The 26,527-nt window shown below is 37.8% G+C and overlaps 1 protein-coding gene and 1 long non-coding RNA gene across 5 annotated transcripts in view; one reads left to right on the forward strand and one right to left on the reverse strand.

Annotated features, from left to right (window-relative positions):
• Window positions 1-26,527, forward strand: part of NRG3 (neuregulin 3) — a 1,084,705-nt gene that overhangs the window by 1,033,853 nt on the left and 24,325 nt on the right. For all 4 annotated transcript variants that reach the window (XM_047762259.1, XM_047762260.1, XM_047762261.1 and 1 more), the window contains exons 5-6: window positions 16,110-16,212; window positions 23,263-23,389. In XM_047762259.1, coding sequence (XP_047618215.1) covers window positions 16,110-16,212; window positions 23,263-23,389 — 230 coding nt within the window. The remainder of the gene's footprint in view (window positions 1-16,109; window positions 16,213-23,262; window positions 23,390-26,527) is intronic.
• The window catches only part of LOC125116752 (uncharacterized), a 30,057-nt gene continuing 26,456 nt past the window's right edge, over window positions 22,927-26,527 (reverse strand). The window contains exon 4 of the long non-coding RNA XR_007132416.1: window positions 22,927-23,542. This is a non-coding gene — a long non-coding RNA (uncharacterized LOC125116752). The remainder of the gene's footprint in view (window positions 23,543-26,527) is intronic.

Below are 26,527 nucleotides of genomic sequence, written 5' to 3' on the forward strand. Positions count from 1 at the left end.
ACTGCACCAGACAGAGGCCCCTACCAGTAAAATGTCATGAGACATCCAACTAGGATGCTATTGAGTTCAACAGAGGCATGCTGAATGCCTTCCCTTGCACACAGAGTAAGCACAAGCCAGGTATAGGAGTACAAGAATGAAAATCCTTTTGCTTTTTAGGGATTCTCAGACTGAGCTGTGGGGAAATGGATACATGCATCATTGGCGGAAGTCAATGCAGTTATGGAAACATGCAAAATAGGTCTTGAAAAGTGTTTTCAGATCTGATAGTATTTATACTGTATAGTATGTATTCTGATAGTATTTATGGATTAGTGGCTACATTAATTTGTTAGGACTGCCCATAACACAGTACTACAAATTGGTGATTAAACAATAGAAATGGATTGCCTCATAGTTCTGACTGGAAGTACACGATCAAGGTGTTGGCAGGGGTGGTTCCTTCTGAAGGCTGAGGGAGAATCTGTTCCTGCCTCTCTCCTAGGTTCTAGTGGTTTTCTGGCAATCTTTACCCTTCCTTAAATTGTGAATGCATCACCCCAAATTCTGCTTCCATCTTCACATGGCATCACCCCTGTGTGTGTGTGTCTGTCTCTCTGTCCAAATTTCTCTTTTTGATAAAGATTCAGTATTATTGGATTAGGGTCTATCCTAGTGACCTCAACTTGATCATCTGCAAAAACCCTGTGTCAAAAGAAAATCTGTTTACAGAAACTGAGGTTAGAACTTCAACATTTTTAGGGGGACACAAATAAATGCATAGCAGTGGGAGTTCTGCAAGTAGGGAGGAGGATTGAGCCTCCAGGTAGAAATAACACCATGCTAAAGATATGGAGCATTTCAGTACCTCCTGGTTATCTTAGCTCCTCTGTACCCGGGTTTTTGGGCTGGACTCCCTGCCCCACTGCCAAGAAGTGTTCTTGGAGATGCTTGCAGTAAAGCTCAGATTGCTTGTTTGAATTTCCTGATATTCTTATCACATACTCTCTCATCACCCCAGCCTGCCAGTATGTGTTTAATCTCATTGATCTCAAGGTAAGGACCCATTTCATTTGCCTTTAGGACCTCTGTCACGTGAATGAAAATTTTTTTTCTTTAATAGTGCAGTAATCAGGCCATTTGATTCTGTTCATTTTGTCTTCAAGTTAAAAAATGCCAGTCCCAGTTTCTAACATTCTGAATATTCTCTTACCTCTAATTCTCTTTCCTGATCATGGTTCATTTGAGTTCCTTCTAAGCTCCTAATATTTTAATCTATCCCCAGCATTTGTTGATGTTTAAGCACAAAATTGAGAGGAGGCTCTCCTGTTCCAAGAATAATTAAAACCAAAATAAATCCACTTTAACATAATCCAGTTAAAATGATGACTAAAATGCATAAGCTTACAACCAGGAAGAGACTGACCTACCCAGCTTATGAGGTTGACTTGATAAATAGAAATAAATGCTAGAATTATGTGGGGAGGAATACTGGAATGAAGACTAATTTCACAAATGAAGGGATCATTAGTAAATCTGTTGTCTTATAATGACTTTTGCTTCTCTGTGTAGACTTTTATCTGCATGGCTTCTGATAATGAATACTTGGATAAGAAGGAACCCTGGTGATATTGTTAGGTTGACTTTTATAATGAACTATCAGAATAATTCATTTGACACCTAGTGGTGGCACCTTATGTGTTGGGTATAAGGTAGTCCAGGCAGAAAATCTTTTGCTCCTATGTATTACTTGAAGGTGTGTGGGTGGTTTTTTATTTGTTTTTTTTTTGTTTTTTGGGGGTTTTTTTTGTGTGTGTGTGTGTGTGTGCGTGTGTGTCTGTGTGTCAGTATGATCTGTGTTTAAGCTTCATGTTACCTGGATACCAGCACATTTAGGGCAATCATGCTGGAGTTTTATGTCTTACAGACATAATTAAAAACCAGCAGTACAAAGGAAAGATTCTCAAGAGGCAGTGAGATCCTAGAGCCCCATACTTGGAAGAACCATGAATAGAGAAAATGACATAAAAATAAATCCCTTCAATATAGGTCTCAGGGCACAGGCAGAGAGGCCAGGGGCAATAAGTCACCAACTACCTGTGGGTAAGGTGAGTTTTATATGACAGAATTAGAGTATTTAAAGGCCCTTTTTTGTTTGATCGATTGGTGTTTGTTTTGTTTTGTTTTTTCCTTCAACACTGGCTTCAAGTGAAAAGGGGAAAAGGAAGGAAATTGGCATTTTATGCACCCATTGTGTGCCATCTAGACACTTTATTTGCACTCTCCTATTAGATCTCCGAACAAATATTTAAAGTGTGTTTTTTTTCTACATATTGATCATGACAATGGATGAAATAAGATAAGAACAGTGGTATCTTGTGTTTACACCTGCGCAAATACCAACCAGCCACACCGCTCCCTGAGATGGGTTCATGGGAAGAGTGGGGACAGCAAAGGGCTGCAATGGTCTTTCTTCAAGTCTTGGGCCAGGCTCTCTGCCAAAAGTGTTTTTTCCACTAGTCCAGGGTCAGTTTCTGAAAACTCACCATAGTGTTATTACCTTCTGTTTCCATCTTTATAATATGAAATAGCATCATATAAAAAGAGAGGCATCCTGTGCACAACAGAAAAGGAAAAGGAACAGAGATGGGAGTTGGAAGAAAAGGCAAACATTTTACCAACTCCTGTTGAACCAAATTGATTCTGCCCTCAAAAATTACTTTATTGGAATTCCCATCATGGTGCAGAGGAAACAAATCTGACTAGGAACCATGAGGTTGTGGGTTCTATCCCTGCCTTCGCTCAGTGGGTTAAGGATCCAGCATTGCCGTGGGCTGTGGTGTAGGTTGCAGACGTGGCTTGGATTTGTCATTGCTGTGACTATGTCTTAGGCTGGCAGCTACAGCTCCAATTAGACCCCTAGCCTGGGCACCTCCATATGCTGCAGGTGTGGCCCTAAAAAGACAAAAGGCAAAAAAAAAACCAAAAAACAAAAAACAACTTTATAGTTTGAGTTTTTAAAAATGGAATGCAAAAATGTTGGCATCCCATGGAATAATAACAGTTACCAGCTAGAACAGTAACTTGGCCAGAACTAAGTTAAATGGTTCATCCATTTATTGTCCCCCACGGCAGTTTCATGTGGTTCAGCCTAATATCTAACGATTGTTCTAAGTTAGGTACTGCAGTATTCTATATATATTAATTCATTCAGTCCTCACAACTTCTGTTGGTGAAGTTAACAGTAGCCTTGTGACAAGTAAGGCATTCACTGCTTTCTGGAATTAGGCTGGAATTTTAGATCCTAAAAATACATTTGCCTTACAGTATGTGGAAGATACTTGTGAAGGAACCCAGGGCCTTATGGGGGTTGCCTTAGTGATTCTACCAAAGAACTCACACAAGTACCCTGTGACCTCTATTTTGCTAAATTAAAGGGATTTATTTGGCCTCTCAGAAGCATTCAATAGCCCAGCCTTCTAGAAAAATCCTTTGTGTTTTCTTCCATGATGCAATCATGTTTTATTACTATTGTCATTAATTATAATTTTTATTTTCTTATTTTTATTTTTAGGGCTGCACCCATGGCATATGGAGTTTCCCAGGCTAGGGTTTGAGTCGGAACTACAGCTGCCAGCCTCTGCCATAGCAATGCAGGGTCCAAGCTGCGTCTGTGACCTATACCACAGCTCATAGCCGTAACCTACTGAGCGATGACAGGCATGGAATTGCAACCTCGTGGTTACTAATTGGATTCGTTTCCACTGTGCCACAATGGGAACTCCTGACTGCTTCTTTTTTATCTCCTCTGCGGGATCCTCATCTACCCTTGTGTGAAATTCAGAAGTCTCTCAAAGCTCATCCTAAACATTTTTCCCTTTTTACTTTGTATTTTCTCCTGGAGTTAATCAACACATTTGCTTTCATTCTGTGCATGACCCCAAATATTTATATCTAGAACCCTGTCACCTCCTCTGATCCCAGACCTATATATATATATATATATATATATATATATATATATTTTTAATTTATTTATTTTTCCACTGTACAGTATGGGGTCCAAGTTACACTTACAGGTATACATTTTTTTTCCACCCTTTGTTCTGTTGCAATATAAGTATCTAGACAGTTCTCAATGCTACTCAGCAGGATCTCATTGTAAATCCATTCCAAGTTGTATCCGATAACCCCAAGCTCCCGAACCCTCCCAACTCCCTCCTTCCCCCCACGGGCTGCCACAAGTCTATTTTCCAAGTCCATGATTTTCTTTTCTGTGGAAAGGTTCATTTGTGCCATATATTAGATTCCAGTTGTAAGTGATATCATATGGTATTTATCTTCGTCGTTCTGACACATTTCCCTCAGTATGAGAGTCTCTAGTTCCATCCATGTTGCTGCAAATGGCATTATATCGTTCTTTTTTATGGCTGAGTAGTATTCTGTTGTGTATATATACCACCTCTTCCTAATCCAATCATCTGTTGATGGACATTTGGGTTGTTTCTATGTCCTGGCTATTGTGAATAGTGCTGCAATGAACATGCAGGTACATGTGTTTTTTTCAAGGAAACTCTTGTCTGGATATATGCCCAAGAGTGGGATTGCAGGGTCATATGGAAGTTCTATGTATAAATTTCTAAGGTATCTCCAAACTGTTCTCCATAGTGGCTGTACCAGTTTACATTCCCACCAACAGTATAGGAGGGTTCCCTTTTCTTCATAACCCTTCCAGCACTTGTTATTTGTGGACTTATTAATGATGGTCATTCTGACTGGTGTGAGGTGATATCTCATGGTAGTTTTGATTTGCATTTCTCTACTAATCAGCGATGATGAGCATTTTTTCACGTGCTTGTTGGCCATCTGTGTATCTTCCTTGAAGAAATGTCTATTAAGTTCTTTTGCCCATTTTTCCATTGGTTGTTTGGCTTTTTTGCTGTTGAGTTGTATAAGTTGCTTGCATATACTACAGGTTAAGCCCTTGTCCATTGCATCATTTGAAACTATTTTCTCCCATTCTGTAAGTGGTCTTTTTGGTTTCTTTTTGGTTTCCTTTGCTGTGCAAAAGCTTGTCCATTTGATTAGGTCCCATTGGTTTATGTTTGCTTTTATTTCTGTTGCTTTGGGAGACTGACCTGAGAAAATATTCATGAGGTTGATGTCAGAGAATGTTTTGCCAATGTTCTCTTCCAGGAGTCTGATGGTGTCTTGTCTTATATTTAAGTCTTTATAAGCCATTTTGAGTTTATTTTTGTGCATGGTGTGAGGGTGTGTTCTTGTTTCATTTATTTGCATGCAGCTGTCCAGTTTTCCCAGCAATTCTTGCTGAATAGACTTTCTTTTTCCCATTTTATGTTCTTGCCTTCCTTGTCAAAGATTAATTGACCATAGGTGTCTGGGTTTATTTCTGGGTTCTCTATTCTGTTCCATTGGTCTGTGGGTCTGTTTTGGTACCAGCACCACACTGTCTTGATGACTGTGGCTTTGGAATATTGCTTGAAGTCTGGGAGAGTTATGCCCCTGCTTGGTTTTTGGTTTCTCAGGATTGCTTTGGCAATTCTGGGTCTTTTGTGGTTCCATATAAATGTTTGGATTGTTTGTTCTAGTTGTGTGAAAAATGTCCTGGGTAATTTGATAGGGATTGCATTGAATCTGTAGATTGCTTTGGGTAGTATGGCCATTTTTACAATATTGATTTTCCCAATCCAGGAACATGGAATATCTTTCCATTTCTTTACATCTTCTTTGATTTCTTTGATTAAAGTTTTATAGTTCTCAGTATATAAGTCCTTTACCTCCTTGGTCAGGTGTATTCCCAGGTATTTGATTTTGTGAGGTGCAATTTTAAAAGGTATTGTATTTTTGTATTTCTTTTCTAATATTTCATTGTTGGTATATAAAAATGCAACTGATTTCTGAATGTTTTTTTTTTTGATTTCTGAATGTTAATCTTATATCCTGCTACTTTGCTGAATTTATTAATCAGTTCAAGTAGTTTTGGGGTTGAGTCCTTAGGGTTTTCTATGTATAGTATCATGTCATCTGCATACAGTGACAATTTATCTCTTCTCTTTATTTGGATGCCTTTTATTTCCTTTGTTTGTCTAATGGCTGTGGCTAGGACTTCCAAAACTATGTTGAAGAGCAGTGGTGAGAGTGGGCATCCCTGTCTTGTTCCAGATTTGAGTGAGAAGGCTTTCAGTTTTTCTCCAGTAAGTTTATATTTGCTGTGTGTTTGTCATAAATGGCTTTGATTATGTTCAGGAATCTTCCCTCTCTACCCACTTTGGCGAGGGTCTTGATCATGAATGGATGTTGGACTTTGTCACATGCTTTTTCTGCATCTATTGAGATGATCATGTGGTTTTTGACATTGTTAATGTGGTGTATAACGTTGATTGATTTGCATATGTTGAACCATCCTTGTGAACCTGGGATGAACCCAACCTGGTCATGTTGTATGATATTTTTGATATGTTGTTGGATTTGGTTGGCTAAAATTTTTTTCAGAAGTTTTGCATCTATATTCATCAAAGATATTGGCCGATAGTTTTCTTTTTTGGTGGTATCTTTGTCTGGTTTTGGAATGAGGGTGATGGTGGCATCATAGAATGTCTTTGGGAGTATTCCTTCTTCTTCAACCTTTTGAAAAAGTTTATGGAGGATGGGCACCAGATCCGCTTTATATGTTTGGTAGAATTCACCTGTGAAGCCATCTGGTCCTGGACTTTTATTTGTAGGGAGTGTTTTTATGACATATTCCATTTCATTTCTAGTGATTGGTCTGTTCAGTTGGTCTGTTTCTTCTTGATTCAGTTTTGGCAGCTGTAAGATTCTAGAAAACTGTCCGTTTCTTCCAAATTGTCAAATTTGTTGGCATATACTTATTCATAGTATTCTCTTATGGTATTTTTTATTTCTGCAGTATCTGTTGTGTTTTCTCTTTTTCATTTCTAATTTTGTTTATTTGGGTTCTTTCTCTCCTCTTCTTAGTGAGTCTAGCCAGGGGTTTTTCAATTTTGTTTACCTTTTCAAAGAACCAGCTCTTGGTTTTATTAATTTTCTCTACTGTTTTTTGAATCTCTATTTTATTGATTTCCTCTTTGATCTATGTAATTTCCTTCCTTCTGCTGATTTTAGGTCTTTTTTTGTTCTTCTTTTTTTAATTCTTTTAAGTGGAGGGTTAAGTTTTCAATTTGAGATCTTCTTTTTTGAGAAAGGCCTGTATCGCTATGAATTTCCCTCTGAGCACTGCTTTGGCAGTGTCCCATAGATTTTGAAATGTTGTGTCTTCATTATCATTTGTCTCCAGGTATTTTTTAATTTCCTTCTTGATTTCCTCATTGACCCATTGGTTTTTTTAGTAGCATGTTGTTTAGTCTCCATGCAGTCGGTTTTTTCTCGTTTCTTTTCCTGTGGTTGATTTCTAGTTTCATGCCATTGTGGTCAGAGAAGATACTGGAAATATTTTCTATGCTTCTAAATTTGTTGAGGTTAGCTTAGTGTCCCAATATGTGGTCGATTCTTGAGAATGTTCCATGAGCATTTGAGAAGAATGTGTATTCTGATTTTTTTGGATGTAGTGTCCTGAAGATGTCAACTAAGTCTAACTTTTCTACTGTTTCCTTTAGAATCTCTGTTGCTTTATTGGTTTTCTGTCTAGAGGATCTGTCCACTGATGTGAGTGGGGTATTAAAGTCTCCTACTATGATTGTATTCCCATCAATTTATCCCTTTATGCCAGACCTATATATTTAAATGGCTACTTTACATTTCTACTTGGATATCTTGCAGGCATTTAAAACTCAACAAGTGCAAAGCTGGATTGGCTATCTTTCCTTCCAAGTCTGTCCCCCCTCCAATATACTCTGTCTTAGTTAAGAACACCATTGTCTAGTCCCTTAAGTATTTTCAATCTAATTGCTTTTCTCTCCTGTTCACTGCCCACCATGGTTGTTACTATTATCATACAAACATCTGTCATGTCTAAACCAATACTATAGCCTTCTAACAGGATTCTGCATTTACTTTATCCTTTCTAATCTTTTCTTGACACTGTAGAAAAAAATAAATGTAAATATTATCACATCACACTCTTCTTTTGAATCTTTCAGTACCTTTCCTCCTCCTGTAAAGATGTGATCCTTGTATACCATGCCCCTGTTGTCTCTATGTTGCTCTGCTCAGCTGGTAAGGAATAGAAAATAATTTGTGCAAAGGTCCTGTAGTAGGCTAGGTAACTTCTAGATTTCCAAACATGCTATTTTATCTTCTACCACAGGGCCTTTGCATAGATTTTCTTCTCTTCCAGAACCACTCTCCCCATTCTCATTCTTCTTAACTAATTGGATTCTATTTTATACTTAAAATGCCTGATCTCTGTGAATAGGTCAATTTTCTATGTTATATCATTGTAGGATTATATACCTCCTTCTTATAAAATTTATTACAGTCAGCATTTTATATCATTGCCTTTATTTATTTAGAAAATTGAAATAGACTTGCAGAATAGACTTGTGGCTGCCAAAGGGGAGGAGGAGGGAGTGGGGTGGTTGGGGAGCTTGGGGTTAATAGACACAAACTATTGCCTTTGGAATGGATTAGCAATGAGATCCTGCTGTGCAGTACTGGGAACTATGTCTAGCCACTTATGATGGAGCATGATAATGTGCAAAAATAGAATGTGTACATGTATGTATGTGTAACTGGGTCACCATGCTGTACGAAAGAAAAAAAAAATTGCATTGGGGAAAACTATTAAAAAATAAAAAAAATAAAAAATAGTAATAGAAAAAAAGAAAATTGAAATGTATAAAAGTAAAGTAATATATCTTATTAAAAGTGGCTAAAATTGGAGTTCCCACCTAGCATAGTGGGTTAATATTCCAACTGCAATGGCTCAGCACAGTGGATTAAAGGATCCATTGTTGCTATAGCTGCATCTTGGATTCAGTCCCCAGTCCAGGAACTTCCATCTGCCACAACTGTGGCCAGTAAAAAAAAAAAAAAAAGGCTATAATTAAAGTCAAATATGAAATTGCCAAACTCCCAACCTCCTATATATATATTTTTTTCTTTTTATGCTGACACCTATAGCATATGGAAGTTCTTGAGCTCAGGGCTGAATTGGAGCTGAAGCTGCTGACCCACACCACAGCCACAGCAACACCAGATCCGAGCCACATCTGTGACCTACTCCACAGCTTGCAGCAATGACAGATCCTTGACCCACTGAGCAAGGCCAGGGATGAAACCTGCATTCTTAATGATACTATGTCAGGTTCTTAACCAGCTGAGCCACAACAAGAACTTTGTTCCTACATTTTTAAATTGGTTGTTTGTCTTACTATTATTGAGTAGTAAGATACCCTTGTAGATACAAGGCTATTTTTGTATATATATTTGCAGACTTTTTTCTGCAACTAAAAAAGGTTTTTTTTAATGTTACACTTCATATTTTCTGTGTTATAGATATCTTTGCCAAACCCATGATTACTAAGATTTTCTCCTATATTTTCTTCTCCAATTTCGAATTATGACCTACCTTGCCATGCTAGTCCTTGTATGGCACTCTATGAATCAAGGGCACTGAGAGAACAGTACCATCGCTGTAACTATACCTTGGTCTATAAATCCCCTCGCAGTCTTTGGAGTTTTCATTTCACTCTTGATTTAAACTCAGGATTAACTTTTGTTCATTTCCCCAGGCTATATTTGCCTAGCTTCAAGTATGAAAATAAACACCATGTAGATTTTATGTGGAAATAATTGTTTAGTGGATATAGTCTTTTTTTTTTTTTTGGTCTTAAAGGGTATTATTTCCATGATTTTCATAATTCTCTATTAGCAAAAGCAAGGTGGTATAGATTATGATATGTAAGTCATGCTTATTTCTTTACAGTCATCAACTCATAGCAGTTAACTGAAATGGAATTTTTATAGTTGGTACATCTACTTACTTGTTTCCAAGTTCAGTTGGAAGATTTAATTAGCTCACAAATGTGGGGGTGGAAAGGATGACATTCTTTAAGATGATAATATGCCCAAGCAAGGTCTCAATGACACATTTTTTTTATCTCTTTAATTGAATCTTTCCAAATATAAAATGTCAACTAAATCTTGCCAGGCCACATGATTGCCCTTCTTCATTTATTTAGAAATGCAGAGAATGTGATATTTCTCTTGGATTTACTCTCTGTTTTTTGATGCTCCAGTCTGAATAATGACTTGAATATAGAAATAAAGTCTAAGAGGGGAGAGAAGAGGGAAGAGTTCTAATACAACGTTTCCTAACACACTGCTTTAGGAAAAGAACTTCAAAATGTGCAATTATATCTAAAGAGAGGGTAAGGTGCATTTTCTCAGGGAAGAGAGGAAGGAAGGGAGTGAGGAAGAGAGGAAGGGGAGAAGGAAGTTGGTCTAGAAATCAGGCTCCATACATAATAGGTTTTCATTCAAGTCTGTTGTGTCTGATAGTCATTTATTTAAAGATGAAATATGCAATTGACTTTGTTGGTAGGGGAACATCACAAGTCATGGACTCACTTCAGCTGGCCCTAGAAGCCTTCTGGGACATTTTGGAAGCACTCCAAAAAGTCATGGTACAGAGAATTCTGTGTCCATGAACCAAATCTCCACTTAGTTTTCTGGCTGTGGATTGACATCAGTGCTGTGTGAAACTAAGTCAGAACATAAAGCCAGGTAGTATACCAGGGCAAGCATGGACTGTGTTTAAAACAATACACAAATGCAACATGCAGAACATATTTCTGGAGCCTGACCAGGCAACTTGCAAATAACACACAAAGCCAGGGCTTGAAAACAGATGGTGTGGAAAAGAAGATGAACAATGAGAGCATCTATCTGTTGGTAGATCATACTACAGTATCTTCTGAGGCCTGGGAACGAATGGCTTCACCATTTTTCTTATGACAGTTTGCTTCTGAAAAGGACTTTGTGGAGTACAAAGTCCCAGTGAGGAGGCCAGGTTTGGATGGGAAAATCCCAAGAAGAGGAGCTGATGTCAAGTCTGGCCATAGATGGGGTAGTTGCAGGTGGTCAACCCAGGAAAGGAGAATTAGTGTGGAACCTGGGAAAGACATGGTGTGAATAAAGGAGAAGCATTAAACTTAAGAGCACCCTGGGTAAGTTGATGTCTCCTGTACAGCTCAAGGCAGAAAATCCCCATAAAGACAAAAGTATGTTTATTCACTAGGCCACAGTCGTATGATGTCAACTCTGTGAACAACACTGCACCAGGTGCTGGAGAAACAGTGGTGAGTCAAATGAATAAACCAGCAAAAACTTGGTCCCTTTTATCAAGGCAGATGATAGTGCAGTGTTAAGATTTTTTGAGCTAGTTACATTTAATTTGAGACAAAAAAGTTAAGTAGGTGTTTAAGACAAATATGAAAATAATATGCCAAAGAAAGCCAATAGTATATATCAAAGCTCTATTAGATATTAGACATGCTGGAAGAAAAAGAGTAGTTAATGTGGGTGGACTGTATCATGTTGGGCATGTACCTTTTAGGTATACTATTTATATATTCCCTATAATCTTTTATCCCTCAGGATTAATAGATTTATAATTATAATTGACATAAAATAAAGCACTGACTTTGAAGTTTAGCACTGAATACATTTTGACCTAAATGTTCACCCATGAAAACATCATCATATTTGAGACAATGAACATATCTTTCTTTTCTTTTTTTTTTTTTTTTTGCAGTGCCTGTGGCATGTGGAAATTCCCAGGTCAGGGATTGAATTTATGCCACAGTAACAGCCAGAGCCATATCAGTGAAAATGCTGGATCCTTAACTTGCTGAACTACATAGGAACTCTAAGAATGAACATATCTTAAGTACCCTGTTTCCTCATTTAATTTTGTAATCTCTTCCTTATACCTGACCCTAGGCATCTACCAACAGGTTTTTTGTTTTGATGGATTCATTTCCATTTTTCACAGTTTTTATAACTAGAATAACACAACATGTACCCTTTTTTGGTATGACACCTCACTCAGCATAATTATTCTGATATTTATATGTTCTGTAGCTTATATCAATAGTTCAATTATTCTCTTGTATGTATATATCACAGTTAGTTTATCTATTCACCTGTTAAATGGGCATTTGGATTCTTTCCAGTTTTTACCATCACAAATAAAGCCGTGTGAACATTTACATACATAATGAACATATACTTTCATTAGTCTTGAGTAAATACTTAGGAATGGAATGTCTGTATCCTAAGGTGCATGTATGCTTAACTTCCTTTGAAACTATATTTTAAGTGTTTATACCATTTTACATTTCTACCAGAAGTATATGAGAGTTCAAATGCTCCATACCCTTGGTATGGTCAGCTTTTAATTTTAGCTATTCCCATACGGATGCCATTTATATTATTATATTTTTATTTTCAAATTAATAATGACTAACGATATTGAGCATCTTTCTGCATGCCTATTTATTATCTATATATCTTCCTTTAAAATTCTGGCCATTTTAAAATTACTGAGTTGTAAGAAACCCTTATAGATACAGGTCTATTTCTGAATATATACTTACAGATTTTTTCCAAAAATGTGTCTTCCTTTTCATTGTCATAACGATGTTTTTCAAATTGTTAATTTTGATGAAGACCATTTTGTTAATTTAAAAAAATGTTACACTTCATATCTTTTGTGTTATAATTAATCAATCTTTGTCAAACTCATGATTACTAAGATTCCCCCCCTCATATTTTCTTCTATAAGTTTCATAGCATGGGATTTTCCATTAAGATCTAATATCTTTTATGAATTTATATTTGAATAAGGTATGAAGTGAAAGTTGGGGTTCATTTTTGTGGATATGGCTATACTATTTTACAATGTCATTTTTTTAAAAAGATCTTTTCCTCATTGAATTGAATTGGCATCTTTTTTAAAGATCAATTGACCACATATATTTTCATATATTTCTGGACTTTCTTGTCTGTTCCATTGATTTATGTGTTTATAAATAGGTCAGTACCATATTGCCTTGATTGCTATAACTTTATAACAAGTCTTGGAATAAAGTAGTTTTGTCATTCAACTCTGTGCTCTTGGCTACCACAAAAAAGTTGTTTTGGCTATTCTACATCTTTGGTATTTCCATATAACATTTAGAATCAACTTGTTAATTTCTACAAGGGCAACAACAACTAAATGCCTCCTGTGATCATAATAGAATTGAATGCAATCTGTCCTTCAACTTGAGGAGAATTGATATCTTAATAATACTGAATCTTTTATTCCACAAACATCATATATCTCTTTATTTATGTGGGTCTTCCTTAAATTCTTGCAATAAAGTTTGGAAGTTTTCAGTATACAGGCCTTATATAGCTTTTGTCAAATTTACCTCTAAGTACTTTATATATTTTGATGGTATTATAAATTATACTTTAATTCCAATTTCTGATATTCATTGCTATTAAATAAATACTGACTTAATTTTTGTATTATCTATCCTGCAACCTTGCATCCTGCAAACTTGCTAAGCTTACTCATTAGTTATTCACGCTCTTTGTAAACTCTATTAGATTTTTTTTTGCATTGATGATCATGCATCTGAGAACAAAGATGGCTTTTCTTCTTCTTTCCCAAACCATGAATGGCCTTAATTTCTATTTTTGTCTTATTCCATTGACTAAGCCACTAGGACAATATTGAGTAGAAATATTAAGAGTAGGCATTTTTGCTGTATTCCTAATCTTTGGAAAATAGCAATCTTTACAATTAGGCATGAATTTGACATAGATATTATTTCTTTTTTTTTCTTTTTTTTTCTTTTTTGTCTTTTTCAGGCTGCACCTGTGGCCTATGGAGGTTCCCAGGCTAAGGGTCTAATCGGAGCTGTAGCTGCCGGTCTACACCAGAGCCACAGCAATACCAGATCTGAGCCACATCTGCAACTTACACCGCAGCTCATGGCAATGCCGGATCCTTAACCCACTAAGTGAGGCCAGGGATTAAACCCACAACCTCATTCATTCCTGCTGCACCACGAGGGGAACTCCTGGTATAGATAGTCTTTATTGGGACGAGGAAATTTCCTTCTAGTCTTATTTTTTGAACATATTAATTAAGAATGAATGCTAGATTTTGTTAAGTATATTTTTCTCTCTAATCTGATAATTATATCATTTTTCTGGACTCTTGAGATTGTGAATCACATTGATCAGGTTCAAATTACTAAACTAACCTTGCATTCCTTGAATTAACCCACGTGGTCATGATGTATTATTTTTAACATCTTGTTGGACTTGATTTCCTAACATTTTGTTAGGAATTTTTTGCATCTATGTCAATGAGGAATATATGCCTGTAACTTTTTTTCTTTTTATGTCCTTGTTTGGTTTTGCTATGAAGGTAATGCTGGCATCACATAATGAATTGGACTGTTCTTCCCTTCCCTTCAATTTGCAATGATAAGAAGACCCCAAGAAGATAGATGACACTGGGGTCTAAAAGAACCAGTCTTTGTTAAAAATACAGGACTTCCTCTAACTGACTCAATTCTATAACATCATTGTGCATGAGAAAATGAGATTTTGACTGAGAGGGTCCAAAATGGATACCTGAGTTGGCACGAACAAAGAAAACCAAATCCTTCCCAGGTTAATTTTCATAGTTGGTATTCTGAGGATTCCTAGTTTATTCAGTGGTTCTCAAAGGATGTTTCACAAACCAGCAATATCAGACTCACCTGAGAACTTTTTAAAAATGCATGTACTAGGTTCCATCTCATACCTAGCAAGTTAACAACTCTGGGAAAGGGAGCAGGTGGCAATCATTCCTTCAATAGCCCTCAACTCCGATGTACAGTAAAGTGTGGAACAACTGCATTATGTTAATAAGAGATAAGTAGAAAGGAGAAGATAGATATATGGTTAAATTTGTGTTTTGCATTATAAATAGAGATGATTTCTTCTATACTGGTTTTCTTTGTAACATATCTGGAATGTCTGAGAGTTAGGGAGAGGGAGATAAATCAGTAGTTTGAGTAGTGTCAAGAAGGTAAGAATAATCAATAGGAAAATGGGGAAGCAGGCTGATGAGATTGTTAGTTACTATCGACATCTTCTTGAGCAATGTGATTTCAAACTTTATTGGTGTCCATATTCCCAACTGTGCAAGCTTCTGTCCCAGTTCTGAGCTGCTCAGGGTTGAGGTATGGAGGAGGCAATTCTTGGATTCATACACAGTTATTTTGCCAAATGGATAAAAGGGAAAAGGAAAGGGAAAGAGTGGTTGAGGATGTTTGCAAGAAAGTAAATTACTGTAATTATGGATCATAAATCATGGATCATGCTGTGTAGAGAGAGAAATGAAGACATGTGGAGAGCCATTAACAGAATGAAAGTTCTGAGATCTATGGATTAAAAGGTCTTGATGAGATAGAATTGTTTCAGTAGACCTACTTCAGAAAATGATTTAGAAGCGTAAATGATAATGGCTGAAAAGTGAAATACTTACTTTGGAATTCTTGTCTTTTTTTTGCAAAAAGAAGCCATAAGATACGACTTTCATGGTAGAGTCTGAGGTGACTATGCCAGATCATTGGTATTAAGGAAGTCACAGAATGACCAAATAAATATTTACGTGTTTATTGAGGTTCTCTTTCATTAGTGATATCAGTCATAGTAATGCGTGGATGAAAGGGAGACTGACAGCCAAGTTCCAAATCAGAAACTACAGTGCTGTCAATATCACGTTAGCATAAACTGGAAGTCATCACTGGCCTGGGAAGCTTCTGACAGCATATTATTTGGGGCCCCACCATAATTTTAAAAATGTATGTCTCAATATTGTCCTAAAGTCATGAGATGTCTTTTGATGTTAAGATTCATAATGGTGATATCTGTGCATGAATTCTGATTTAGCCATGCAGATAGAAAAAAATAACAACAGCTATCCTGTAGACCATTGCAAAGAAACTGAATCATAATAACTTCCTCACATTTTCCTCTTCATAACAGGAACAAAAAAACTGCTTTGAAAAGGCTCCTACCAGCCCAAAAGTACAAGGATAGAGATTGTCTCTGCTGTGCCCTGCTAACATCTGTTCTAATTATCTTTTTTAAATTCACAGAGAGTGAAGAAGTTTATCAAAGGCAGGTGCTGTCAATTTCATGCATCATCTTTGGAATTGTCATCGTGGGCATGTTCTGTGCAGCATTCTACTTCAAAAGCAAGTAAGACCATTTCTCTCAAGTGTTAAAAGGTGACTCCTCAGAGGAAGCACTTTGTCTTTCTTTAAGTTCTTGGTCTGAGCTTCAGGCAGACGGATTTTGTGCAGATGGGTCCGTCAAATATCCATAAGTGACTTAGAATTTTTGTAGCCTGTTGTGAGTGTGTGCAGTATGGGCACTCATGCGTGTGTATGTGGTTAATCTTTGATGCATGTTCTGATCATTCCTTTCCATGATCATGAACACTTTATGTTCTTTGCACTATTTGATCGCCTGCCAGAATTAAAGGTGTTACTCTTTACTGTAACTGTCACTAAGGTGTTAACTCTTCTAAAGAGTGAGGTAGATAGCTACTGCAGACCTAAACAGTATCAATTAGTATCTAGCCTTTTATGAAGGGAAAAAGTGTTTTTACCCAATATCCAAAAAGGTTTTAACCAAGTATAAAATATGAATAATATAAAATCTACTTTGGTTCACCTGTTGGTACGCACATCTTGAACATGCCCTATACTTACCTTGCCAAGAAACCAAGCCTTCTGCAGAAAACAGTGCTTTTTTTTTTTTCTTTTGGCTAATAAGTTAGAATTTTAAAAACACGTATATGGAATTTCCCATGGGGTGCCATGGTTAAGGACCCAGTGTTGTGGTAGCTGTGGCACAGGTCACAACTGTGGTGTGGGTTTAATTCCCAGCCCAAGAACTTCCACATGCCACAGGTTCAACACCGAAATAAATAAATAATTAAAACACATGTATATGTATCTAAGTATGTATGTGTAGATATATAGATATTTACCCCAGATAACTTTGATAGAGGTGTTTTATTTATTTAAATAACATAATGTACACTTAAGAAATGCAGGTAAAAAAATTAAATACCTTGGTTTCTTGTCAGGTATGCAGGTCTTAAGAAGTTGGCACAGATACTGTTCCTACAACTTGTCTGAAATCCAAGCCAATATGTAATTGGACCTGTATTTTTCTACCCATTTGCTCTTCTTAAAAGAGATCAATTTTAAGATAGAGTATATGATACCTGTCTGTATGTTGTGTATGTTGAACTTTAAAAAGAATACAAAGAATAGCGATTATGATTTTTTAAAATAATGGATACTCGATTACGAATCCAGAATTAGTAACTATTATTTTCTAATAAACTATTTAGGAATAGGTTTAGATTTTCAGAATTACTATGGAAATAGTACAGATAGATCCAATATACCCCAGGCCCAGTTTCCCCTATGATTAAAGACTTATATTAGTAATCAGCATTTGTCACAATGGAACAATATTGATATAGTGTTACTACCTAAAGTTCATACTTTCATATTTCCTTAGTTTTTACCTAATGTGCTTTTTTTGGTTCTAGAGCCCAAACCAGGATACCACATTGCATTTAAATGTGATGTCTCCTAAGCAACTCTTGGCTATGACAGTTGTTAGTGGTCATTTTTGAGCACTTACTCTTCATCAGGGTACTCGGCGTTTCATGCATTATCTCCCAATCCTCCCAACAACTGGAATTGTGCATTATTGCTCAATTTTTCAGATAATATCAGATTACTTTTAAAATACTAATTCATCAAAGCCACACAATAGGAAATTGCTGATGGGTCTTTGCATTTCTGCAACTCTGATTTAAACCACATGCTCTAAAACACCCTACCACATTGGCTCACATAGTCCTCCACCAGATGGCCAAACTGCTTGAAGCAAGTCAGGACTATGGTGCTCTACTGCAGCCGATATCTATTAATGCTCTCAACAAAGCTACATGGCATAGTGGTCAGGATTTTACATGCATCAGCCATGCCTGTATTCTAATCTTCAGTCTATGGCTTGTTCTGTGTATATACTTATGTATATTTTGCTTGTTTTGTGTTATTAGGCAAATTATATCCAGTCCCTTAGCCTCCATTTCCTTTTTGGTAAAATATAGCTAAAATATGACCAAAAATAATAGCTACCTTATAGAATTTAAGGATTAGAGGGATAAGACTATAAAGAGTACAACACAGGAGTTCCCACTGTGCCTCAGTGGGTTAAGAACCCAACTTGGTCTTCATGAGGATGCAGGTGGTATCCCTGGCTTCACTCAGTAGGTTAAGGATTCAGCATTGCCATGTGAGTTGTGGTATAGATCACAGATGCAGCTTGGGTCTGGCGTTGCTCTGACTGTGGTGTAGGCCAGCAGCTGCAGCTCTGATTCAACCCCTAGCTTGGGAACTTCCATATGCCACAGGTGCAGTCCTTAAAAGAAAAAAAAAAAGAGTCCAACACAGTATTTAAAAGAGGGAATACTCAGTGAAGGCTTGTTGTTGTTAACACCCACATTGTTTCCACTCTGGAACTTACAGGTTGGGTAGCTACAAAGTGGAGAGTGTTCCCTGGAGCAGGAGAGGGCTAATCACATTCGGCAGGGCATTAGAAGGGTCTCTTCAGAAGTTCCGTGTAGGAGAGAGAAATTGTGTATTTAACAATAAGCAAATGACCATGGAAAAATAGTTAATCACTTATTTTTAGAGTATAATTTGTAGTTGTACCACATTTAAAGGAAATACTGATTATGACAGTCCCAACAACAGAGAACAGCTCGGGAACTAGAGGACTTCTATCTTCAGAGCTGTCAATCTCTCCTTCTGTGGACAGCAAGTGGGCTCAGTGACAAACATCCTCCTGAGGCTCAGCAAGGTATCAGGGGTTTTAATGAAAACACTCTTCAACATAAGATTCATAATGGGAGACTCAGAGGCTGAGCCAATGGAAGAAAACTAATCAGGTGTTGTTGTCTTTCTGCCTGCCCAGCTGGGACACATTTTTATTAAAAAATAAATAAGTTACTATAAAAATAATAAAGTAATAATAAAATCCTAAGACTTTTCCAGTTGGAGCTGTAGTTCTCATCAGAGACCTACAGTTTATTTCCTTCTTCTAGTACAATTTCCAAGCATGGTCTTCCTTTATTTTTCTTTGTCTGAGAGGAATGCCACATCCCACACCAAGCCTCTAATTTATATAGCTGAAAGCAACGTAAATTTTTATAGCATTCTGGCCTGAGTTTCTTCACCCTCATTCTTAGAATTCTAATTCCCCTCAAAAAACCTTGGGGATAACAGAATAGGCAGGCTCTACCCTTATCTTTCTTTACTTTCCCACATACTGTAAGATTGGTTTACATGTGTCTGTATATATGCATATATATGTGTGTGTTTATAATATATATGTGTGTGTATGTGTGTATGTATTTTTTTTCTTTTTTTTTTCTTTTCTTTTTTTACTTCATCTTGGAAGTTCTGAGTCTTCTGGGATTCTGGGCCTTTCTATCACTAGTTTCCAAATATGTTCATTTGACTTTCAATCATATATTTCTATACACTGGAATGCACATGCCCAAAAAGGGTCAGGGTTTAACCCCAAAGCTCACGTTCTCTTGGATTTTTATGTTTTACCTCCCATAATCCTTCAGATCCAGCCACTTTTATCCTTTCTCCATTCCCTTGTGACTCGTGGAAAGGCATGACCTCAGTTTGATTACAGCAAACTGTTAGTTGATGAAAGTTTGAACATAAGTAACATGAAGAGATAGAAGTGAGGAACATTTTCTTGAATTTAGAGGATTTTCTGACTGAGTTAACTGAACCCCAGCAACTGGGAAGAACACAGTGAAAGCATTTCTCATCTTATCATTCCCAATAAGCCCATATATTCCTATGAGTAGTTAATATAACTATTAACTGAGCCTTTAAAATGTGGGTGATATGGCTCATATGGCAACTATAAATTCTTCTAGGTTTCTTTTAACTCCTATGGGTAAGACGTGTAAGGAGTGCTTAGTAGATTTAGGAAATGCAAGATGTGATTCCACTCTAAAAATGGAATTTGAGTAGGAAACAAGATGCCTCATAGCAGAAGCTGGGACAAACAACTATCATGGCTGGGAAAATACAGGAGGACAAAGGAGAACTGGTAGTTCTACCAGTAAAAAGCGGATGCAAAAACACCCTGCCCTGAGTGTAGGATATCACTCTCTGAAGTCAGTGATTTTATATCACAAAGCAAAGGCTCTTAGGGACAGACAATAGATGTTCTAATAGGATGCCATGGATCTCTTCAGCTGTGATCGTCTTAGTCCCCCAGGTGCTAGCACATGATTATAATGAGTTACTTGACCTGATATAGCCAGTCTCCAAGGCCAGGTCAGTGTGAGGCTCTAAAGGCCTAGACCTTTGCCCCAATTCATGTTGCAAGGCCTTGCCAGTTTCAGAGCTCCACAGGGGATTTGATGCAGTCTTCACCAAGGTGGCATCACATTCCAACTTCTTCCTCTGCCCAGTCCTGCCTCCTTTCCTTCATTTCCACAGGTATTCCAAAGAGCCATCCTTTTATTACATCCTGCATGCTATCTCCATCTTGGTGTCTGCTTTCCCGGGAACCCAACCTGCAGCGTTACAAATAATGTCTCCCAATGGCCTTGTGATGCCTGACATTCCACCACTTAAGTCTCATTCCTTTCTGATGAATTGTGCCAGAGAAACTTAAAACTCAATGACTATAGTATTTTTGGCTGGTAGGTTCCAGTATGCAATGCCCATAACTCGTCTTCCCCAGAGCAACTGCTCTCATGAGAGAGCTGATGGTATTGCCATCCTACACTTCTCATTTCCTTTGTTCCCAATTGCTGGAGGAAGAAGGAGAGAGCAAAATTCTGTGCCTGGGAGAGCAGAGGGATGACAGAGAAGAAGGCGAGTTCAGAAAAGAAAGCCCAGTTGTCCTGGAATATGAGTGAGTCAGGACTGGAGGGGGAAGCAAGGAAAGGAAAGCAAATTATAAAAAAGATTTTAAGAAATGCAGTCAGATATTTTTATGAGGAAAATTCCCTTAGATGTTTACATTTCCTAGGCACTGAATTATGGAAATTATTGAAAAGAGAATGCTTCTACTATTTAATTCTTGGACAAGTAATCAGGTCCTTACTTTGTGCCAAGCTCCCTTTTCGTGCTTCATGATGATTTGCTTGGGTAGAACCACCTCATATCCCATTTCTTTCATCAGTGAATCCCTGATAGGATTTTGTGGCTATAATGTGCTTCTTAAATGCTGATATGATAGGTTTGTTTCTAACAATAGGCTACAGATTAGCTGTTAGGAAGTAGATTATTACAATTGCATTAAAGCAACTAAGAGTATTGGAGATAAAAGCCCCTTCCCCCCAAATAACTGAAAAGATAAAAGAAATATTAAAAAAACAGAGCTATGCCATACCCATGTTGTAAATGCAAAGTAGATAATAATGCTCAGAGCCTCCAAATCCTGTAGCAGATACTGTGACTTGCTTGTGAGAGAGGCAATTAACAAGATCTTTTCTTTCATCTTTGAGCCAGTGTTCTAATTCCTCTGCAGCATCTGCCCACACAACTGAGCTTGTTAAGCGATGAGGAACAGAATAGATGAGTACTTTCCATGTATCCATGTTGAGCTTCCACAGTATTTATAAAAGAGAGCTTCTACAATCCCCATTAACAGATGAGGAAACTGAGGATCAGAGATGTTTTGGAAGTCAATTATTTTGATTTGAGGAATCACAGCAAAGCTGGTGGGTGGCAGAACTGGTATACAAATCTCAGTGCCTTTGATACTCCAGTGCATGGCTTCCTGCCTGGAAAGGCTCACTGCAAGAGGACAGGCACAACCTCCACCCAAGGCTCTATTCTTGGCATGGACCTTAGGGAAGCAGCAGAAGTCTGGCAGGGGGTGATTCTGTAGAGTTTGTTTGTGTTGTGGGTACTGAGTCTTCTGCTGATGGATTATTGCTGTAAAGCTCTTGGGAGAGAGCAGCTAACAAGGCAGTAATTAATCACATGCTTCCATGGTAGTCCCTAAATGGTTTGAACAATTGTCACTCCACATCTGTGGAAAGGAGCACTTTACTTGGAGTCCAGGACCTGAGAGTAGTCTCAGCCTTCCCACTGATAAGCTGCATGGGCAAGAGGTTTGACAGTTAAGAGTGGTGGTTCAAAGTGCAACGTATACAGCCAGACTTGTTAGGTGCAAATCCAGCTCTACCACTTACTAGCTATTTGACTTTGGGCAAATTACTTAACTTCTCTGTGCCTCATTTTTCTCAGTCTCTCCAAAGGTAAAATGGATTCAGCAACTTCAGTTCCCTCATTTATTGAGTATAGGATTAATGCCTTATCACACAGAATTATTGTGAAAGATAAGTAAGTCGAGACATATAAACACTTAAAATGATGTTTGGCACATAGTAGGTGCTCTTTACGAGTTAACAATTTTTATTATTTATAGAAGTTTTAATAAAAATCTACATTCAAGGCTGATGACAACAGTAAATGAACTGCTTATAAACTGTAAAAGAACAAATATACCCAAATATAAATGTAACTTTGCAAGTAGTATGTTATATGAGGCTGCTAGGTCCAAGGTTCCATTTTTGTTCACACGCCACTTCTTTTTTTCTTTTTTCTTTTTTTGGCTTTTTTAGGGCTACACCTGAGGCATATGGAAGTTCCCAAGCTAGGGGTTGAATCAGAGCTGTAGCTGCTGGCTTACACCACAGCCACAGCAATGCCAAATCCGAGCCGTGCCTGCAACCTATACCACAGCTAATGGCAATGCTGGATGCTTAATCCGCTGAGTGAGGCCAGGGTAGAACCCGCATCCTCATGTATACCAGTCAGGTTCATTACTGCTGGGCCACGATGGGAACTCCAATTTACCACTTCTTCAGAGCATTTCTAATTCTTTGCATTTGAGCATTCAGGGTTAGGGGCCTCTCGTATCCAATAGGGCCAGGACAATACGTTACATTACATTTCTGTCTGCCTTTGGAACACCATTGGGTGTGAATCCCAGATGATAATGGATAAACCAGTATTTCTTGGTGGGGTTGGAAATGAGGGGAGAATTCTTCTTGTTAACTGAGTTAATCTAGCTTTAGCAAATATAGATGTTGGGAATGAATGGACCTCAAAAATATGAATAGAATAAATTTATGTAACTTTTTATACATGGATTTATTTAAACCTACAGGAAACAAGCTAAACAAATTCAAGAGCAGCTGAAAGAGCCACATAATGGTAAAAACTACAGTCTCAAAGCATCCAGCACGATGGCAAAGTCAGAGAACTTGGTGAAAAATCATGTCCAGCTGCAAAACGTAAGTTACATGTCTGCATATCCCTTCCCACAGCCAATCTCAGCACTTCCAGTTCAGAGGGCACAGGGAGCCTGTGATCAGACTTGTATATTTTTTTCAGTACTCTGTTGATTTTTTCTTTAAATCATCTTGCATCTTTGTGTGTGCACATATCTGTTGGATGAAAGAGAGACAAATCTCAGCTCTTGGTTATAATCTGAAATATCATTAATCTCTAGAAGCAAAAAGAACTTCATCTGTTTGTTCTATAATCACTCACTGAATCCTTATTTGTGTCAGCAATTGTGCTGGTCACCAGGGATACAATGTTTCCTATGGTATGGAAACTTATGTAGTAAGAAATACAAACACCCAAAGGAAACTTGCACAATGAGATGGTTCATGTGCAACAGAGACTGGAGTAGAGACCATAGGAAGGTGCTGAGAGCAGAAATGGAGGCAGTAAGAAATCTAGGCTTGAACTGGATTTTTTAGAACCTGAAAGGTTCATCTAATAGTCAAATAGTGAAGGATGAGAGGGTAGAACAAACAGAAAGAATAAAGCCATGGAATCCTAAATGCATGCCATGTTCAGGCAACTCTGAGGTAAGGAGTGTGAGAGAAATGGGAGGAGAGAGTTGCGGTTCCAGATCAGTGCTTCCTAACACCAGACCTTAAACAGATACCAGAACTTGAGGTTAAATGCAAACCTTTGAATCCTACATTATTTCTAAAGTAGTTTTAACAAGTTGAGATATGTTGCAAAACACTAAATTAAAAACAAGCAAATGTTACAGAACTTGGAGTCAGCTACTTGTCGCTAGAAAGCCAATACTCAGAGACAAATATAACTTTCAAAAGATTGAAAGTTTTCAAGAGAGAACCATTTGAAGAAGGGATCAGAAATTTATAATCTTCCACTGTGTACAGATTTTCTTCTGATTGGTTGGTGGCAAGGTAACAGGTGGGTGCTCTAGTAATTTTGTGATCAGCCTTAAGTTACCATCCTCTGCTTGGGTGGGGGGCCTTAGTTCCAGCAGAAAAAACTCAAAGATTCTGTTAGGTGTATCCCTTGAGGGGGAACCAAGACCCTGCCCCACACTGCATTATTGTTTCTTGACTATTCTTCCTTTGTGTCTGCATGATCTCACTTCCTTGGTTAGCAATTGATTGAAACTGCTCTTTGGTACTCAGAGAAGGTCAAGGAGGAGGAATGAAGCCTATTTCCTCCAAACAAGAAACAGGGGACACCGAAGAGATTTGTATGGAGGAGGGCCCCACAGGGTCCTGCTGCATTTCACAAACACTATCTCAGACTTAAAGGAAGATCCCTGTCAGACTAGCAATTCTTTGCCCCTACACAAGACTGCACTTCCAGATTCTGAGGCACAAAATGAAAGCACAAAGACCGCAGTATAAACCCTGGTATTTGGATATAATATGCAATCACCCAGGACACATTCACAACCCTCCAAATGTGTAAATCAGTGGGAATTTATACATATTTTTGATTCTAAGAAATCATTACTTAAAAAGCCACCATTATGCAGTGTGTAACAGATGTACTTAGATGTTTAATGCAGAATTCATACATCAGAATTGCTTCCCAGCAAAGTTTTGTTAAACTTGTAATCATGGCTGTGTGTAGGGATTGTTCTTTTTGAAACAGAGCAAATGTTTTTGCTAATGATTTCTAATGAGTATTGTCCTACCACCCTGAAACAAATGCAGTGATGAGGGGCTTCAATCCCTTAGTAACTGGACCTGTCAAAGATAAAAAAAAGCCAGAAGCTAGTTAAAGTAGTAAGGACAGATTGCTAATCAGTAATTCACTATTGCATTATGGAAAAGGATCCAGTGTTAACTAAACACAGCTTCAAGTTGTTCAGAGGTGACTGGGTGTTTTAAAGGGAAAATGAAGGACCAGGAAGGGAAAACAGTGGGGGCTTGACAGAGTTAGGGAAGTGAAAAATTACCAAGAGTTTGTCAATGTAAATGTGTTTAATAGACCATTATTGAACTTAGGATCCTGTCTTTCTATAGAGACTGGGAGACAGAGGCCATGTCCTTATTAATGATGACATTTCAACTAAACGGCATTCAGGTCCTTGAGAATGACACTCCCCAGTTGTAGGAGATACATAAACATCTCAACAGGACAAAGGAAGGTTTACGTTCCTAAACCCCTTTTAGTAAATGCTCTAAGAAAGGTTTCTGGCCTATCCTCAGGCATTGGCTAAAAGAAACAGTAAATTCTTTTGGAGGCTTTTAGTTTTTATGGTTTTGGTGTTTTTTGGTAGACATTTTTAAGTAGGGCTAGGGTCAACCTAGGAATACAGTCTTGAGCTGTTAGAACTATGTTAGAGTTTACTGAAGTCTTTTAGTTTGGGGGTGAGTGAATGAAATCATTTAGGCAGAAAATTTGCAATCGTTAAAGGCAAAAGTTGAGGGTTAATCCAGAAAAAGGCTCAGAATGAAACCACGCAACTCAGATTGGGACTTAAACCCAGCCAAAACCCAGACTGAGACTTGAATCTACAGGCTGAAACTTGAATCCACTGTCTTTTTATTAAAATCACACACCTGGGAGTTCTTTTGCTATGTAGCAGATTGGGTTAAGGATCCAGCATTGTCACTGCAGTGGCTCAGGTCACTGCTATGTCATGGGTTCGATCCCTGAACTGGGAACAGAATTCTGCATGCTATAGGTGAGGCCAAAAATAAATAAATAAATAATTGCACACCTGGTTCCAGGACTTACTGAAGTACAGGTACTTTTTGTCTCAGCATAGAAGGAATTTAGCAAGAGTCCAAGTAGATTTATTGAGGGAGAGACATTCCATAGACAAAATGTGGTCTGTCTCCAAAGGCTTGAGAGCACCCCGAAATATGGGGTGGTTAATGTTTATGGGCTAGATAATTTCATAGGCTAATAAGTGGGAGGAATATTCCAATCATTTTGGGGAAGGGGTGGGGAATTTCATGAATTGGGTCATTGCCCTCTTTTGGAGCTTTTATGGTTGGCCTCAGAACTGTCACAGCACCTGCAAGCATATCATTTAGCTGCTAATGCATTGCATGAGTATAAGGAAGCTCAAGGGCCACTAAAAGTTGGATCTTCAACTATCTTGGACCTAGTTGGTTCTAACCAATTTTTGA

Source organism: Phacochoerus africanus, chromosome 15, assembly GCF_016906955.1.
Source record: "Phacochoerus africanus isolate WHEZ1 chromosome 15, ROS_Pafr_v1, whole genome shotgun sequence".
NCBI lineage: Eukaryota > Metazoa > Chordata > Mammalia > Artiodactyla > Suidae > Phacochoerus > Phacochoerus africanus.